At 35.6% G+C, this 17,246-nt stretch overlaps 4 protein-coding genes across 4 annotated transcripts; 1 reads left to right on the plus strand and 3 right to left on the minus strand.

The window, feature by feature from the left end:
* The first annotated feature begins 1,177 nt into the window (after positions 1-1,177).
* Positions 1,178-5,180, plus strand: LOC140842499 (O-fucosyltransferase 19-like). Its single transcript, XM_073210457.1, has 8 exons — positions 1,178-1,983; positions 2,877-2,949; positions 3,039-3,109; positions 3,194-3,282; positions 3,359-3,491; positions 3,583-3,815; positions 3,903-4,379; positions 4,797-5,180. The coding sequence occupies exons 1-8, from the start codon at positions 1,399-1,401 to the stop codon at positions 5,050-5,052; spliced, it is 1,917 nt and encodes a 638-aa protein (XP_073066558.1). The 5' UTR covers positions 1,178-1,398; the 3' UTR covers positions 5,053-5,180.
* A 362-nt stretch (positions 5,181-5,542) lies between these two features.
* Positions 5,543-7,475, minus strand: LOC140842501 (lectin-like protein). Its single transcript, XM_073210458.1, has 2 exons — positions 7,316-7,475; positions 5,543-6,824 (listed from the first exon to the last, which is right to left on the minus strand). Exon 2 carries the CDS (start codon positions 6,783-6,785, stop codon positions 5,733-5,735), a length of 1,053 nt encoding a protein of 350 aa, XP_073066559.1. The 5' UTR covers positions 6,786-6,824; positions 7,316-7,475; the 3' UTR covers positions 5,543-5,732.
* Positions 7,476-8,367: 892 nt separating this feature from the next.
* On the minus strand, positions 8,368-10,688 carry LOC140842493 (fructose-1,6-bisphosphatase, chloroplastic-like). The gene is made up of 4 exons (XM_073210448.1): positions 10,194-10,688; positions 9,843-10,067; positions 8,950-9,456; positions 8,368-8,591 (listed from the first exon to the last, which is right to left on the minus strand). Exons 1-4 carry the CDS (start codon positions 10,674-10,676, stop codon positions 8,520-8,522), a joined length of 1,287 nt encoding a protein of 428 aa, XP_073066549.1. The 5' UTR covers positions 10,677-10,688; the 3' UTR covers positions 8,368-8,519.
* Positions 10,689-11,546: 858 nt separating this feature from the next.
* LOC140842494 (fructose-1,6-bisphosphatase, chloroplastic-like) lies at positions 11,547-14,126 on the minus strand. Its single transcript, XM_073210450.1, is given in 6 exon segments — positions 11,547-11,752; positions 11,975-12,481; positions 13,019-13,084; positions 13,086-13,244; positions 13,549-13,925; positions 13,928-14,126. Coding segments are annotated over 6 exon segments (1,236 nt in total). The 5' UTR covers positions 13,983-14,126; the 3' UTR covers positions 11,547-11,680.
* Between the last annotated feature and the right edge of the window lie 3,120 nt (positions 14,127-17,246).

A 17,246-nucleotide genomic window follows, 5' to 3' on the forward strand; every position in this document is an offset into this window, starting at 1 on the left:
TCTGATATGTTATAAATCAAAAGCATATATATAATGATAAGTAACATTTTAGGTAATTTTTAGAATTCGAAATATGGTAGTTATAAGCGGGTAATAAATTCATAATAGTATTTTATGATACATACTTTTATTAAATGAACCGTTCCAAAAAAAAAAATCGGGTTTTGTTTGTTAACTTGAATGCATAATATATTTATATAGTTGTGTTTGGATTGATATATTTGAAACGATGGATTTATATAGTTAACAATTTTAATAGTAATTTTAGTGGATTTTAGATACTCAACAAACGAGCGTCATTTGACATTCATTCTCAAATATGTCTCGAATCAAATTCATTAATCTAAACGCAAACTAAGATATTGAGACTTAATTATACAATATAGATAATGTGGTGAATATATATACAATAAATATAGTGGTGGAAAACGGTAGATAAGATCCTACCTATGTGGATACTACCTTCACTTCATTTCAAAGAGTAAGATCTTGTCACACATACAATTTCAAAAAAGAAAAGTGGGTCCTATATATGCATGGGCAAATCTTGGTCATCCATCCGGGGCAATGCCCACATGAGTAGGATGAAATAAACCATGGAAAACAACTCTGCTCTCTAAAAATGTCGAGTATGATATTTATCCTCATTTCCTGAGTTATCAATATGTGGTGCATGTATTGATTTATGGCTCAAAGATTTGAAATACATTATTATCATTAACTATAATTTTAAATGAAGATGCAAACATTTAGTCTTACATTCATTATAAAAGATAAGCATATTCGATTTCCATAAAATATAAATTGTAGCAATCGAAACATCAAACACGAGTTGTCGTATGTGTAAAAAGATTCAGTTACACTCGATTCTGTGCAAAAGTTTCATATAAAAATTTTTTCGCTTCCAAAAATATGTAAATAGAAGCGACGAGTATATTAGAAAAATGCAAAAACTTGTGTGAGACAACCTCACAGGTCTTATTTTGTGAGACAAATCTTTTATTTGGGTCATCCATGAGAAATTATTATTTTTTATACTAAGAGTACTACATTTTGTTGTGAATATCACTAAGATTGATCCGTATCACATATAATGATTCATAAGACCGTCTCATAAAAGACTTAACCTTAAAAAAAAAAAAAAAAAAGCTTGGAAATGACATTGAAACACTTGACTACTATATATACAGTACAAAGTTTAAACGACGACAAATCAAAGTCACCCATTCACACGAATCCCTCTGAGTTGTCTCCTTAAATCTCTCCCCGTCATACATAATTATAACAACGAAAAAACGAACCGAGGATTCCTTGTTCTTCCACCCCGCGTTTTCTTTCTTTCCATGATCTTCCTTCCTATAGAGGTTTGTTCCATTTCCGTCGTTTTCTCGCCGCGAGATGTCAAGCGGCGGAGCCACAATTAATTCGTCCACCGCCAGCAGCCCAATTCACGGCGGAGCCACCGTGACACATCACCGACGACGCGTTCCTGATTCGATGAATGATCAGGAGAAGGACAAGCCCTCCGAGGTGGTGCAGATATCCTTAGAGCATTCGAAGAGCGACATAGATACAGAAGCATTGTTCAATTGTAATAATGGCGGTGTTGTGTACCCGTACAATAGTTTGCATCATCACCACCCGGTGGTCAGGTACTTCTTGGCACGTAAGAGGCTGCCGGAGAAATGGGTTTTGTGCGTGGAAGAATGTGTTGTTTCCGTGGGGGGAGCTTTGAATTCTTTGACGAAGAGGAAGCACTTGGGGCGTGTTGTTTTTGTGTTGCTTTTGATGATGGTGGTGGTGTCGGCGTTCCTGAAGTTTTCTATCCTGATGGTCGTCGGTGGCGGCACGGCGACGGACATCGCCAGAAATTTCGTGAGGCCGAATTTCAGGAACGAATATTCATCTAATGCTCAGAAGGAGATCTTTGGGTCAGAGTCATCGAGTTCAGTCGGGCAGAAACGGAAGATGAAGGAGTTTCCGGTGAGTTACCAGAATATTATGTCATTTATTAATGGAAATTAATCTGAGAAAAAAATTATATCAAGATTTTTTACTGCACCGAAATTAAATTTTAGACTTTTGAATGGAGTCAATGGATTTTCTTGGATTTTCAGTTTCTGATTTTCCAAGATTCATCTGTATCTGTTACTAGATATATCCAACATCTTCCATTTACTGAATTTTGTTACTACAAAACTTTCAGAAACTTTCTTGTTTACATGACAGTTATTTGTGAGTAATATTTAGTATTAAATTTAGAATTAGTTATTTTTATATATTACCTTAAATTCAACGAATGTTTGGAATATTATCAGTTGATTTTTGACCCATGATAAGTTGGTGGGTGGCAACCATACGAGCGTTGGAATTTTACTCCTTTTTTTTTCCTTTGACCACAATTACATTTCATAATAATGATGCATTAACGACCTTTGGGCATTTATACCCCTTATTTTCCCTAAATTCAATTAGGCAAAAAAAAGGTTGAAAAAAATAAACATTTTTTTTCTTGTACGGAAAGGTTTTCTTGAATTTTCTAATGGAAAGGTTTTCTTCCCCTAGTGTATTATTACAAGTGTTGTACGGAAAAAACTTTAGGCTTCGTTTGGAAGTTCGAAGGGAAAAGAAAGGAAGAGAAAGGCAGAGAAAAGAAATTCTACGGATGCATTCCCTCTAACATTGTTCATGTGTTGTTTATTTATGGGCCTTCATTGCCTAACATTTGATCTATATGTCCCACCATGTGAGTTATATTCATTAGTAAACATAAAACTAATCAGTAATCAATGCCCTGCTCTGCTTATCAGGCAGCAGTGGAAGAAGGAAAAGAAATTCTTTTCCTGAGCTTATATCTACATATTCTTTTATGGCAGGTCCCAGAAATATGGACGAAACCGAATAGTGACAACTTTAATCAATGCATTTCGCGATCCAGAAATCATATAAGTATGTAATCTCCCCTACTGAAATGTATGTCAACTGATGCAGCAAGCCCTTTTCTCTTCTCATGATCGATATGTTGTAAATCCTTGCAGAGACGGGAGCTGCCACGAATGGCTACATTTTGGTTCATGCCAATGGAGGATTGAATCAAATGAGGACAGGAGTGAGTCCTAACTTCAATTTTACATACCTTTTAGCCCATAGACGTTCTTAAATCGAATTTGAATTCCTACTTTTTTTGTCACAGATATGTGATATGGTTGCAGTGGCAAAGATAATGAATGCCACACTTGTGTTACCTTCGCTTGATCATGAAAGCTTTTGGACAGATCCTAGGTTTGATTCTTCGTCACCGAGATTTTCATTCTTTTCGTTTGTTTCCATCTTTACTAAGCTTCTGTTATCTCCACAGTGGTTTTAAGGATATTTTTGATTGGAGACGGTTCATCAAAGTTTTAAGTGACGAAATTAACATAGTCGAACAGTTGCCAGAACGATTTGCTAGAGTGAATCCTGTTAACAAAGCTCCTATTTCTTGGTCTAAGGTACATAGACTTAAAGAACAGAAAACAAATACATATGGTCATAAACTTTAGTTGAGTTCAATCTAACGGTTGAGGATTGGCATATATACAGGCTAGTTACTACAGAAAAGACATTCTTCCTCTGCTAAAGAAACACAAGGTGATCAAGTTTACGCATACAGACTCACGGCTTGCAAATAACGGCCTTGCCTCGTCTATCCAGAGGCTAAGATGTCGAGCAAACTATGAGGCCCTTCGCTACACGCCTGCGATTGAGGATCTTGGAAAAAAACTCGTGGATAGACTTAGAGATGAGGGTGAACCCTTTATTGCCCTTCACCTGAGGTGACAATTTCACCAATTTTTCCGGCAGAAATTTTAATAATTTTTTTGAAATGAACTAAACTTTATATGTATCTCAATTTTTCTCAGATACGAAAAAGATATGTTAGCATTCACAGGTTGCAGCAACAATTTGACTGCATCTGAGGCCAATGAGCTTCGTATAATGAGGTATAATGTGAAGCATTGGAAAGAGAAAGAAATCGACCCCAAAGAAAAGAGACTTCAAGGGGGGTGCCCGATGTCTCCCAGGGAGGCTGCGCTGTTTCTCAAGGCAATGGGGTATCCTTCTTCAACCAGAATATACATTGTGGCTGGAGAAATTTATGGTAACAACAGCATGGATGCATTTCGGGAAGAGTACCCAAATGTTTTCTTTCACTCGACTCTGGCAACAGAAGAAGAGTTGGAGCCCTTTATCAACTATCAGAATCGCCTTGCTGCCCTAGATTACATCATAGCCTTAGAAAGTGATGTTTTTGTTTACACATATGATGGGAATATGGCAAAGGCTGTGCAGGGGCACAGGAGATTCGACGGGTTTAGGAAGACTATAAACCCCGACAGGTAATTTAATCAACTGTGAATTCCATTTACCTTTGTCTTGTCGGTCTACGGCAATTTCTCTTATTAACCTATAGGACTGCATAAACAATACCGTTTAGATTGTTCTATGGCTTAAATTATTTGAATTGTAATTGTACCGTAGCTCTACCTTTTGGCACAACAGATGCTCAACCTTATGATTAGCATTAGAACTAAAATTCCATTTTTTATTCCCATAAACTACTGGAATCGGATACATTGATGCGAGTAGTTACCAATAGGCCATATGATTCTTATTCTTATAAGATTAAAACTTTGAGTTTTAACATCACCAATAGTGATAACTTTTGACATAACAAAAACCATTCGATCTTACCCTACCCACTTTGTATTTATGTGCTGAATCGAACCTTAGCTCTTGTATCTTTTGCTATGCAGGTTAAATTTTGTTAGATTGATAGATTTGTTGGATAGGGGCTCAATTTCTTGGGAGGATTTCACATCAGAGGTCAAGAATTTACACACCAAGAGAGTTGGAGCGCCATACGAAAGAAAACCAGGAGAATTGCCTCGACTAGAGGAGAACTTCTATGCGAACCCTTTTCCTGGTTGCATTTGTAACAAAACCCGGGAGCATATTAAACATCAGCAACTTGATCGAAGACCTGGTCTAAGAGTTGCTTCACAACGTTAGGCTTTTCTCCTTTTGCTAGCATTTTTTCGACATCTAAAACTGTACAGTACACGAAGAGAGACGGACAGGTGTGGCAAGAAACTGGGTGTCCACCAGCCTTGATAAAATTAGCAAGAAATGGGATCACAAAGGTACAGGTGAAAATTGGTCCTTGTGTCATACAATCGATAAACTATCAAGGTTTTAAGAGCTCAAAAAGTGGTCAGATTTCAGGAAAACACACAGCAGAGCAGAAACAGTGCATTCTTGTTACAATGAAGTACAGATTTATTGATTTATTGTGTTGATTTACATAATGTAACAACCGAATCGCAGTTTTGCAATGTATTATTCCTTTTTTTGACTTCTTCTGCATGTGTTTTACAGCTCTCTGTTTTGAGATTATCTCAGCAAAGGAGAATTACATTAAAGGGACAATAATAACTGGGAAGTACAAGTCATTTTCATAATATCACTGGAGAAATCTGCAAGTTTATACTCGAAAAAAAAATAAAAACTATCCATTCATTTACCAAGTTGATGCTGTATTCTAATGATCACAACATAGTTAAAACTTACCACATGATGATTGATCACTAAATTACAACACAACACAACACAACACTAAACCAACATTCCAAGCACAAAAAACAAGGAAAATATTCAAAAAAAAGCACCCAACCAATCTGCAATTTAAGCGCTCACTTTATACCATCCTCTGCAGCCTTGTCTGCAGAAACACTGAACTTTTTGTACTCGGACTCCTCGGGTTGGACATCATACTCCTCCGGCACCACAGGCCGCCTTTTCCCAAGAATGGTCCACACGGACAAAACAAAGAAAGCACCGAGCGCTCCAAATCCAGATCCAAGAATTAGGGCAGTAAGTATCTTTAAGGCACAATCGTTTCTTCTTGAAGCTCTCACCTCTTCTCCCTTGTGCATGAATTTGTTTGGATCCACTGGTTCGGAATGCATCCAATGTGGCACAGTTCTCAACTCAAAACGTAGTGAATAAATGTTACATGTGTGAGATGAATTCCCATTTAAAGAGCTTAATCCTACTGAGACATCAATCCCTTCCCACATTTTGGACAAGTCCATGGAGTAAAAGAGCACTGGTTCGACTGGCCTATCGGCACCTAATTTACTCAACCTAACTTCAAATCTTTCAGAACTGGCTTCATAATCGATCCAAGCTTGTAATCTTTCCCCACTATTCAGCTCCAAATGAAACGATGAAACATTACTGACCTTAACCGACACCATACTATCAATATCAACCCCGACGTGATTATCATTCACATCGCCATACTTCTCATCCTTAAAGGTATCAAATTCTATAGCAAGGAACTGATGTTTTCTCACATCAAAAGGATTCAAAATAAATCCACTAGGAACCATATAAAAAGCCAATCCATTCCCATGTTCCCTAGGCATAGAAAAAACAAAATAGATTGAAAAAGACATCTTCTTCCTCAAGCCCACATCTACAAGATTAATGGGATTCTTTAGTACAATCCTCCCCCCGCCAGTAACCCCTGAACCAGAAATCTGAACTGACGAACTACCATTATCAACCTTAGCATCACCGTACAGAACAAGCTGTGAAGTAAAGTTCGAATCTTTACCAAAATTCTTGAAAGAAAACGATCCATTGGAATCAGCAGACAAGGCTTTCAAGCAAAAATACAGTAACAAGAAAGCCATCAAGTCCCTTGACGATGAGAACGAAGCCATTCTGGATCTTACCATGTTCCTCAGCTACAACTCGAGCTTGTCTCGTCCTATATCCTGGGATCACAAGGGTTTCTTGAGAAGGAAGAACCCGTGAAATATAAAATGATCAATTTTCTTCTTTTTTTGGGTTTTGAGCGCAGAGAGAGATGTAGACTGCAAAAATTCTCGGGGAAATGGATAAAGTACGTAGATTCAACTTGGAGGTCGGGAAAATTAAATAAGTTTGGCTTTGTTTATGTACTCTCTCTCTCTCTCTTTACAGAAAACACCCGAACAAAGCAACATAATATAACTACACGATTATATCTCCCTTGCTCACAGTGTTGGTACGTAGTATCACCATCATTTATTACATCTTCTGTATAATATGTAACTAATCAGCTTTATAATTTTAGTAATATATATTAAAGTTGTCTTCCGTATGAAACTGAAAACAAGATTCCTCTGTTCAACAACTTTGCATTGTGCGCTAATCTTTTTTTGAATAAATCGTAAATAAATACTTTTCTTAAACAAAAAATCAATTTATTCTCAAAATTACTTACTAACGTGTAGCGGAGATCAAAGGGAAAAAGGAGTAGGAGAATTAATGCCCGCGTGCCCGTTTTGTCTTGTTGACTCTTATATGCAACGGTCCAGTGCCCGAGTTATACATACACTTGACTTGTATGTATAGGAGTTCCATTTACATCCATATTGGTCACAAAACATACAGACAGAAAAGCACACAGTATGGATATAGAGATGACAGCACGATGTGTGGACCCGTGTTATGAGAGGACGACTGGGGGATATTTTTATAATTTGGTTTTCTTGATCATCTGCGGGAAGGACCACCGGAAGGGTCGAAATCAAAATACTAATATCAAGATTTGGCCTGATTCCTTCAAATATAAAATTTTGGTCTGTAAATTTGGATGATAGCGTTGGTCAATCAGTCTGAGAAACTTGAACAATTGAATTTGTCTGTCTACACGATTCTAGCAATAATTCGTCTAGATAATAGGGATGACCACCGACAAATAAATTTTAGCAAATGAGTGTTTATTCTAATCGTGTCCCAAGAAAAGTCTAAAATGCACTATAGATTGTCTTGAGCTACATTATAATAATAATCACAATTCCATCCCCAAAAGCGGACTGTGGAATTGGCTACTCAGATTCTTTTGGTTGATTCGTTGAATGCTTCCTGGGTAAAGCGGTGTGGCAGGAACCATTGGAATTTATTTCTTCTCAATATAATTTTGTTTATTAAAATAAATATAATATTTTTAAAAATAATAAATTACCCATTTTGTATTTGTAAATAATCTATGTAAATCTTCGGATACATTTATCCAAATTTAAACTACGATAATTCAAAGTATTTGCTTACCAAAAATACTTCGATTTCTAGCTAATTGAAGACATTCAAACTTGAGGTTTCAATATAAAAATATGAATAATATTGGATTTGAGCTTGCCCACCATTTTATGCAACCAGTAATCTCTCTTAAAACTTAGACATATATACACTGATAAAATTGAAATCCTACGATGATAAAACTTTCTATATTGGAACGCACGGCAAAGGAAACAGAGAAAATATAGAAATTAATAAACGAACATAATTTAGTCATCGAAGCAATAGAATTCAAGAATTCATTGAATCTTGCTACAACGTTTAAGTACATGAGAAAATTTATCAAAACTCACGTTCTCAATCTATATATTGTTAGATTTTCCAAGTCCTATATACAGAATTTTCTTCTATTGTAAAAACTTCTCCAGTTTCTCAACTTCGTCTGGACTGCCGATGAATATCGGTGTACGCTGATGAACCTGAAAAAAAAAAATCAGACAAGACAAACATATTGGATCAATTTAGTATCTTGAAACACTACAAGTATCTGTTAGCCTATAAGAAGCAAAACCTAAACTTAAAATATGAGTTTAATAGTTAGGAGAATCCATATAAGTTACTATTTGTTCCACAATTGTTTGTAAAGCTGTTACGAAACATACGACATTAATATGAGTGCATTAGCTTTCAGAGTCCTCTCACTACTACTTATGAAGTAGATGTGAGAGGACCAATGTTATCTTCTTTTAATCGAAAACGAAGGAAGAAAATGATAGCAAAATTTTATAGAAATGTATTGTTGATCTATTTTGCCATTTTGGGTCTCAGTTCTTTTACCTGATCTGGCTTAATATCAAGTATTCTCTGGCATCCATCTGTTGCTTTTCCCCCTGCCTGTTCGACCAAATAGCTCATTGGTGCACACTCATACAAGAGCCTCAGGTTCCCAGTCTTGCTCTTCTTGTTTTTCGGGTTCCCATAGATTCCACCAACCAGTAACATCCTATGAATCTCACCAACAAGGCAACCTATGTACCGACCGGAATATGGCCTGCCATTGGAGCCCGGCTTTCGTAAGTCATCCAGGTATTTCTGCAACTTTTCATCGAACAGGTCATAGTTTCCTTCATTGAAGGAGTAAATTTTTCCAGTATTCGGAATCCTGATGTTTTCATGTGTTAAAACGAATTCACCATAGGCTGGATCGAGCGTGAAGGCAAGCACGCCTCTGCCTATGGAGAGGCTGAAGACTATTGAGCTCGAGTAGAGGCAGTAACCTGCCGCTAGCAAGTTGCTTCCCGGCTGACAAACGCTGACCACACACTTCTCTTGTTCTTGAGCGAGCTTTTTGGATCAAATGAAGTCGTTAGCGCATCAAATTTTCAATTTTTATATATAATTTATTTTACTTATTTAAGTTCTGATCAGGTCCACCAAGAATTCATTAAACCTTTGCACACGCAATGAAAACAATGTAGACTTCGAAAATTATGGGCTACATCTTATTATCCCAATAAAATTTGAAATTTGCAAAAATCCTCGTATGTTAAAGAAGTACTAAAGATCCCCACGCAGTTTTTTTTCCTGTATATACTATGTCACTGAAACCTGGATTTTCTAGGAAAATCTTGAACAACAAAGAAATACGAATCAAACCATAAAATAATAGAGTGAAGTCAGACAAATTACAAATGAAGACTGCTTCTAAATCTGAGTTCCCGAGACTTTACCGTAAAATCATCGTCTATGTCGAATAGGCATTGCTTATCGGGAGCGTATATCCCGAAAATGGAGCCTGTAGTCAAGCTAGTGTCAATATTAGCAGAGCCATCAATGGGGTCGAAAACCACAATGTAATTGCCAGAATACGTCTCTTCAACAGCAACTGGCGCGTCTTCTTCCTCCGATGCTATAACCCCTGTCCGCCCAGTGGATCTCAGACTGCTGCAGAACAACTGAAACATCGTAGCAGATTACTCAATTTAATGCATGCATTTGTTCTTGAATCCTAATTAATTATGTTTCCGGGTTTTATCGGTGTGTTGAAAATGCAGATAAATGAAATTTGAAACTGGTTTTACCTCGTTTGCGATAACGTCGAGTTTCTTCTGATCTTCACCCTGGATGTTCATGGTTCCCTGAGCTCCGGTGAGGTTGATGATATTGGATCTTTGCAGCAAAGACGCGATTTTCTTACATGCCAAGGAAATGCTGGAAAGAACAATTGCTAGTTCTGTATCTATGTGGCCGGCCTGTTCTTGCTTCAAAAGCCATGTCGTTAAGTTCTCGATTTCATATCTGCTATTTCTCTTTGGTGCCGCTGGGGTGGCGAAGGCTGCTGATTCTAGTTCGATGGCTTTGCAGGTGACTCCGCGGCTGAGATTGGCGGTGGAGAGTGATTCTTTGCCGCCGTGTGATAGCGGGTGGATATGGAGAGAACCGAGGCGAGAGATGGAAGAAGAGGCTGAGCCGAGGCGGTTCCATGTCAGCAACCTCGGAACTGCTTCAGCCATCTTCCTCAGTGTGTGTCTGTGTGTGAATTGGGGCCTGCTTATATCATCCATCCGCAATATTGAAAATTGTGTGAACAATATTTCTTTGGCTGCAAATTTTTAACAATCGCAACATGGTGTCTATTTTTTAAAAAATAAATAGAAAAAGAAAGAGGAAACAGACAATAAATATAATATTTTTATACTAAAAACTTTTTTTGGAATTTATAACCAGATCTCGAGATTCATATATATTGGTTATTCTTCACACGCGATATGTATGTACAAGTCTTTTTTATCATTATTAATGTATTAAAGTGAAATTTAATAAATTATGGAGAGATTAAATCGATATTTGAATTGTTGAAATAAAAAAATAAAAGTGTGTGTTGACATTTTACAAAAAAAGTGCAATATTAGTATTATATAAAAGTAAAATTGGAAAATATAGTTTGTGTCCTTCTTATATGGTTAATATCATATCCTCAACTTTAATAAAATAAAATAGATTATAAAATACTTTTAATGATAATTTTATTGTTATTTCATTTAATAAATGATGGTAAAATCAATGTAAATTAATAATTATAATAGTTCCTCTCCATCATAGTTTATACTAGTAAAATATACACAAGTGTTGCATTTGTTATTATTATTTGATAAAATAATACTAAACAATTAGCACGAAATTATTTTCAATATAGAAGAATTGTTTGATTTAAAAGAGAACTTTTGTTTAGCTTTGGGCATTTAAAATATAGAGTGACTTGATGAAATTTTAATATGGTAAGAAGGGTAATTATGAAATTAAATATTTTGATGTTCTCTAAAATAGTTACTCTAAGAGTTTCGCATGATAATATAGTATAATATAGTATAAATATGCCATTTTTGAAAACATTTATTACATAGATAAACAATTAATTCTTTTCGAGCAATTCAACACTGGTTTCCTCCACATCTCAATATATTTTACAGAGATTCTAATAAAAATCACTTCTTGAGAGAGTAGTGAAAGCACATCAATTCTATATTTGATGTAATGCAAAAATTGTAACCTTTTTCCACAATTACATTTAAGCTAAATATTTCTCCAATTTTTCGACCTCTTCCAAACTTCCAATGTACAATGGAACTCTCTGATGTATCTGTAAAAGAGAATCAGCAACGTATTAGAATCCTATCCAAAACCTTAAAACATGCATGATATAGCAAATGCCTCATGCTAGCCATACAACTGAATCGAATCGAATCGACGAGCAATCATCTCGAGTTCATCCATATTTTCGACAGGGAAGAGGTTTTGGAGAGTTTTTAGGGGAAGAAACATTTTAAACTTATAATTTCATTATACTTAGATCATTACTCACCTCTGTTGGCTGAATATCAAGAACTCTCTGATGTCCATCAGAACCTTTCCCACCAGCTTGTTCCACTATAAAGCTCATTGGTGCACACTCATATAAAAGCCTCAGCTTCCCATTTTTGCTCTTCTTATCTCTAGGATAGCCATAAATCCCACCATAAAGCAGAGTTCTATGGAAATCACCAACCAAACTACCGATATATCGAGCCGAATAAGGCTTCCCACTCGGGCCAGGATCCTTCAGATCATCTATGTATTTCTTCAACTTATCGTCCCACAATTGGTAGTTCCCTTCGTTGAAGGCGTAAATCTTCCCCTTTTTCGGAATTTGGATGTTTTCTTGGGTGAGAACGAATTCCCCAAACATGGGATCCAAGGTGAAGGCAAACACTCCATTGCCTAAGGTGATGACAAATATTATTGAGCTTGAGTACATGCAGTATCCTGCTGCAAGAAGGTTGTTTCCAGGTTGGCACACATTCACGACACATCTTTGTTTCGCGTTGTCAAGCTGCGAAAAATACATTTTCCAAGCAATAAGTGTTTTTTGACAAGTTGGCTTCGGCACATAGCTACGAAGCTAGAACTTAGCATGCTTGATCATAAGTGACAACTAATGATAATCTAAGTCAACAGTATCTGAATCGGAAAGACGTCGATTCTTAAGAACCGAATAAAAAAAAATTAATGTTGGACTATTTGGGTCCGGCTTATGACCCCGTCAATATTTGATATGACGCATGTCTCTTATTGAAGAGTGAGAGTTCATATCCAATAAGGAACAAACATCGGATTTGTATACAACATTTTCAGAAAATAAGCACAACTTCCACATGTTTTGGTGCCATTCCACCATCAGATTACTTGTAACCTGGAATACGAATTAAAGCCTTTATGCTAGAGTTCAAAACGTAACTAATTAGTATCTTTTTCCTTAACTTTTCATTTACTTTCCATCTACTTCCCATCTTTAAATCCTATACTCAAATGAAGGAAATGGATTGAATCATAAGAAATATAGACTTGCAAGAAATGCATTGCAATTTACCGTTGAGTCATCTTCAATATCTGCAAGGCACTCATCATTCGGACTGTAGATCCCGAAGATGGATCCCGGTGGACACAGCTGCATCAATGTTGGAGGATCCATCAAGAGGGTCGAATACCACAATGTAGTTGCCCGAATAACTCTCTTCCACAGCCACTGGCACGTCCTCTTCCTCCGATGCAATTATCCCGGTTCTTCCACTTGACCTCAAACAATTAGAAAACACCTGTTTCAAAACAATTCAGAATCTTTATCACCTAACAGTTGGAGGCGTCATATAAGACCCGTCCCCAAACAAGAACCCGCCAATTGCTAAAATAGCTGTAAGTTGCGATTGCAATGGAAAAAAGTATACGAATCTACAAGCAAAATTCAATTAATATTTAAGATGCTATTGAAATTAACAGCTTTCTTTTACTGAAAAGGGCCGGGTCTCATTTTCAGCTAAAATCTCTTTTAAACGGTTTAAATCCCGTAAAATAATCAAGTATGGTCGATTAGTTTTCCTATTAGAAGGGGAAAAGGTGAACCTCATTGGAGACAACGTCGAGTTTCTTCTGATCCTCCCCTTGAACATTAACGGCACCCTGAACACCAGTGAGATTAGAAATGCTAGCCCTCTGAACAAGTGAAGCTATTTGCTTGCAAGCCATTGAAATGCTCGAAAGAACTATGGTAAGCTCAGCATCAATGGTCCCCGCCTGTTCTTGCTTCAACAACCAGCTAGTCAGAGTGTAAATCTCGTAACCACTTTTCTTCTTCGTTTCCTTCTCCGCCGTCACCGCCATGCACTTCACGCCGCCGCCAACCTCGTAGGTGGCGGGTGCGTCCTCCGGAAGAATTTGTTGACGTTGTTTGAGCATGAAGAGAGCGTTCGGAAAGAGGAAAGACGAGTGATTGACTGTGAGCTACTGGAGAAGGGAAGATGAGATGAAGCTGTAGCTGTGGATACCGTGGCGGCCATAACTACAGCTTTATTTTATCTTTTCTTATTGAATATAAAAAAAGATTTCACCACATTTTCAGAATTTTCCCTTCACTTATTTGGAAATTGAGAAGATGATCGGATTGTAAGGTTGACAAGGATCTCTTATCTTCAAACTATAATATCTTCTGAGCGCCAGCATGGGTATTAAGGAAGAAAATGCGAATCTTAGTGTAAGTGGGCCGAATGAGTGGCCCAGATCAACAAACCATGACTGAGCCCAGTTTTTTCAAAAGACGGAACCAGCCAACCTTCCATACATACGTGAGTATTTTCCAATAGTATTTTTAGCGTATAACTCGATAGATCAAGTATATACTCTAATTTTTTTAGTTATGCAAATAGTCAATTTCAATAAATATTTGAGAATTTTTTTTAAGAATATGAAGATAGGATTTTAATAATGGATGTTAAATTTGTTTTTTTTAAAAAAAATTGACGATTTGACATGTATGTCTAACTCCAAATCTAATCAGTGATGCTGCTGGATTGATTTCAAGTTGAGCTCCAAATTATAAAACGAACACTTATTATAGAATAAGTTATATTTAATTAACCCTAACAATATTGAGTGATTTTTCTTTTTCAGAATGACTTATGCGTCTAAACAATCGCATATAGACCAATATAACGTGGAGCTAGCTTCCCTTTGCGGCCAAATCTCATAATACCACGAAATTGTGATACTTTCAAGAAAAACTAATCGTCAACCTGAAATTTTGAAGGCCCAAAAAGAATATTTTTAATCGCTTTCGCTGTTTACATTAACGAATCATGGTTGTTTGATCATTAAACGTTAATCAAGAGCACGGGTTCCCACAGTTGGTATCAAAGCCAGTGTGAGTGAATGCGCACTTTGTGACGCATTTTAAAGTCATGAGGCATCGGACCAAAGCGGACAACTCGTCACTTCTCTCTGGGTCCAAGTAACACTTGGTATGTAATTACTTAGATAATAAGTATGATTCGATTAATTATGTCGTAAACCCATTGACATTTTCTCAATATGTATATATGATTATAATTTGCCGGAGAAACTTTGTTCCTTTGCCATTGCATCGTCGGGGAAAAGGTGCGTGTTAGAAAACTACAGGAATAGAGAAGGGAATCTTGATTACGCATGTAAGATATCGGAGGTGGTGGTGGGGAGATTGGCCGGATATATCGAGACCGATCGCCTTCTCCATGCCGGGATTCTTTCTTTGTTGATTAATGTTGTGCATGGGTGTTTCTGCCATCTCTATGTGAGAAACAGAAGTACTCCAGCCACCGTACCATGCTGGAGCTTATGAGCAGCAGTGGTGGCACCCAGTGGCGGAGCCAGGCACCGCCCCTGGCCCGGTGGCGGGCGAGTTTCCTGGTGCTCCCGCCCCTTCATTTTTTTAAGTAATTCTCTGAAGTTCTTTGCCTTGTATTGGCTTTTGATCATCAAATTTTACTTTCGTTGATGATTTACCATTTTTTATATCTTTTTATCAATTTTTTTTATTAAATGTGTGGAAAAACAAATATAATACGCTATAAAAATCTCATTTCTGTACGTTCTTTTTTAATTGTATTTCAAATGGTATGTGGTGATATATTATGCCACAAACCCTATTTAGTTTGGCTGTCGGTAAAATTAGAAATAAATCAAATTTATTGTACATTAATTAAAAATATTTTCTTAAAAATATATTATAATTAGATTTTACCTCTATATGATCTATTTTATACTATAAAATAAAAAGAATAGGTCTCTTGTAAGACAATCTCACGAATATTTATCTGTGAAACGAGTCAATCCTACCGATATTTACAATATAAAGTAATACTTTTAGCATAAAAAGTAATATTTTTTCATGAATGACTCAATTAAGATATCTATATCACAAAATACGACCAGTGAGACCGTATCATATAAGAATATATTGTTTTAAATGTTGACCTTCAAATATTAAAACTAACAAAGAGTATCCTTTAAACCCGTGAGGTTATACAACTCTATAGGTAAACATTTTTTTGGTAACATCTCTTGACTTTATAAACTAACATCTACATACTAATTATTTTTATTTTCCATGACACCAAATTTTTATTTCCAAAACACCATTTCTCAACATTATTTTTTACTTTATAAGAAAAATATCATTAAAAAATACTAAAATGCAAAATCAAATTAAACAGATTTGAAGTATTTGTCGTCATATATTAAATATTAATGAGCGAAGTCCACACTAAATCTATAAATGGTGTAATTTCCTTAGAACAATTTGTCATATATAATCAAATTAAACAATGACTATCTAAAATAAATTTACAGTCAATTCTGATAATAATATTATTATCACTTGATTTTTAATACATTTTAATAATATTTTATTATAATTATTGTAATGATATAACTTAAAGTTTGAGAAACATAATTGGTTTCGTTACACCTTTTGACGTGTTAAAGAGGTTGGAAAATGTTCCCCAACTCCATGTTTCATGGTTGTTACTTTTTAAATATACAATTTTTTTTTTGAATGGAATCGTATCCAATGTAATATTATATTATTTAACATAGTCTTGATTATTTTTATTTTATTTAGTAACTTGAAGTATAAGATTTCAAAGTTCACATGGAGACACAGACTTAAATCATTGTCACGTGAAAACGTGGATCAAATTATATTTCGTACAAAAGAAGTAGAAATTTACAATTGTAAAAAAAAAATTATTGTATGATATGTTGATTAAATTTACCATACATCTAATAATGTTTTTTTTAATCTAAGATATGATATTAGATGTTTCTTTTGAAAAATAAATGTTTGTAACTTCATTTTTAATAATTTTTATACAAAAAAGTAATATATTTTTTCCCTAATAAAACCTTTGATTTCCTATCATCAAATTTTAATTGGTCCACGAAGGTCAATCGAATATCCGATGATATTATTTGGTATTTTTACACAATTTTTATAGCACTCTCATCTTGAAATTGCTTTCTAAAATTGTTGAATTGAATCAGGCAAAAAATGTACTAGAACAACTTGACGACCTTTTTAAAACTCTATCTCCTATTCTATTTGGTGTGTTAATCTAACAATCAGAAAATAAAATAACAAAGCAACTCTAATTATAATTAATCTCCATATAATTGTAAAAGGTTTTAGAAATTCGATTCAAATTCTATTTATTTACACTTTGTCAAATCGGCTTGTCCTTTTCTACAGATATTTCACATTTGTGTTTCGTACCTCGTCAAATCTTTGTTTC

The sequence above is a fragment of the Primulina eburnea genome, chromosome 10 (assembly GCF_022965805.1).
Source record: "Primulina eburnea isolate SZY01 chromosome 10, ASM2296580v1, whole genome shotgun sequence".
In the NCBI taxonomy this organism is placed as follows: Eukaryota; Viridiplantae; Streptophyta; class Magnoliopsida; order Lamiales; family Gesneriaceae; genus Primulina; species Primulina eburnea.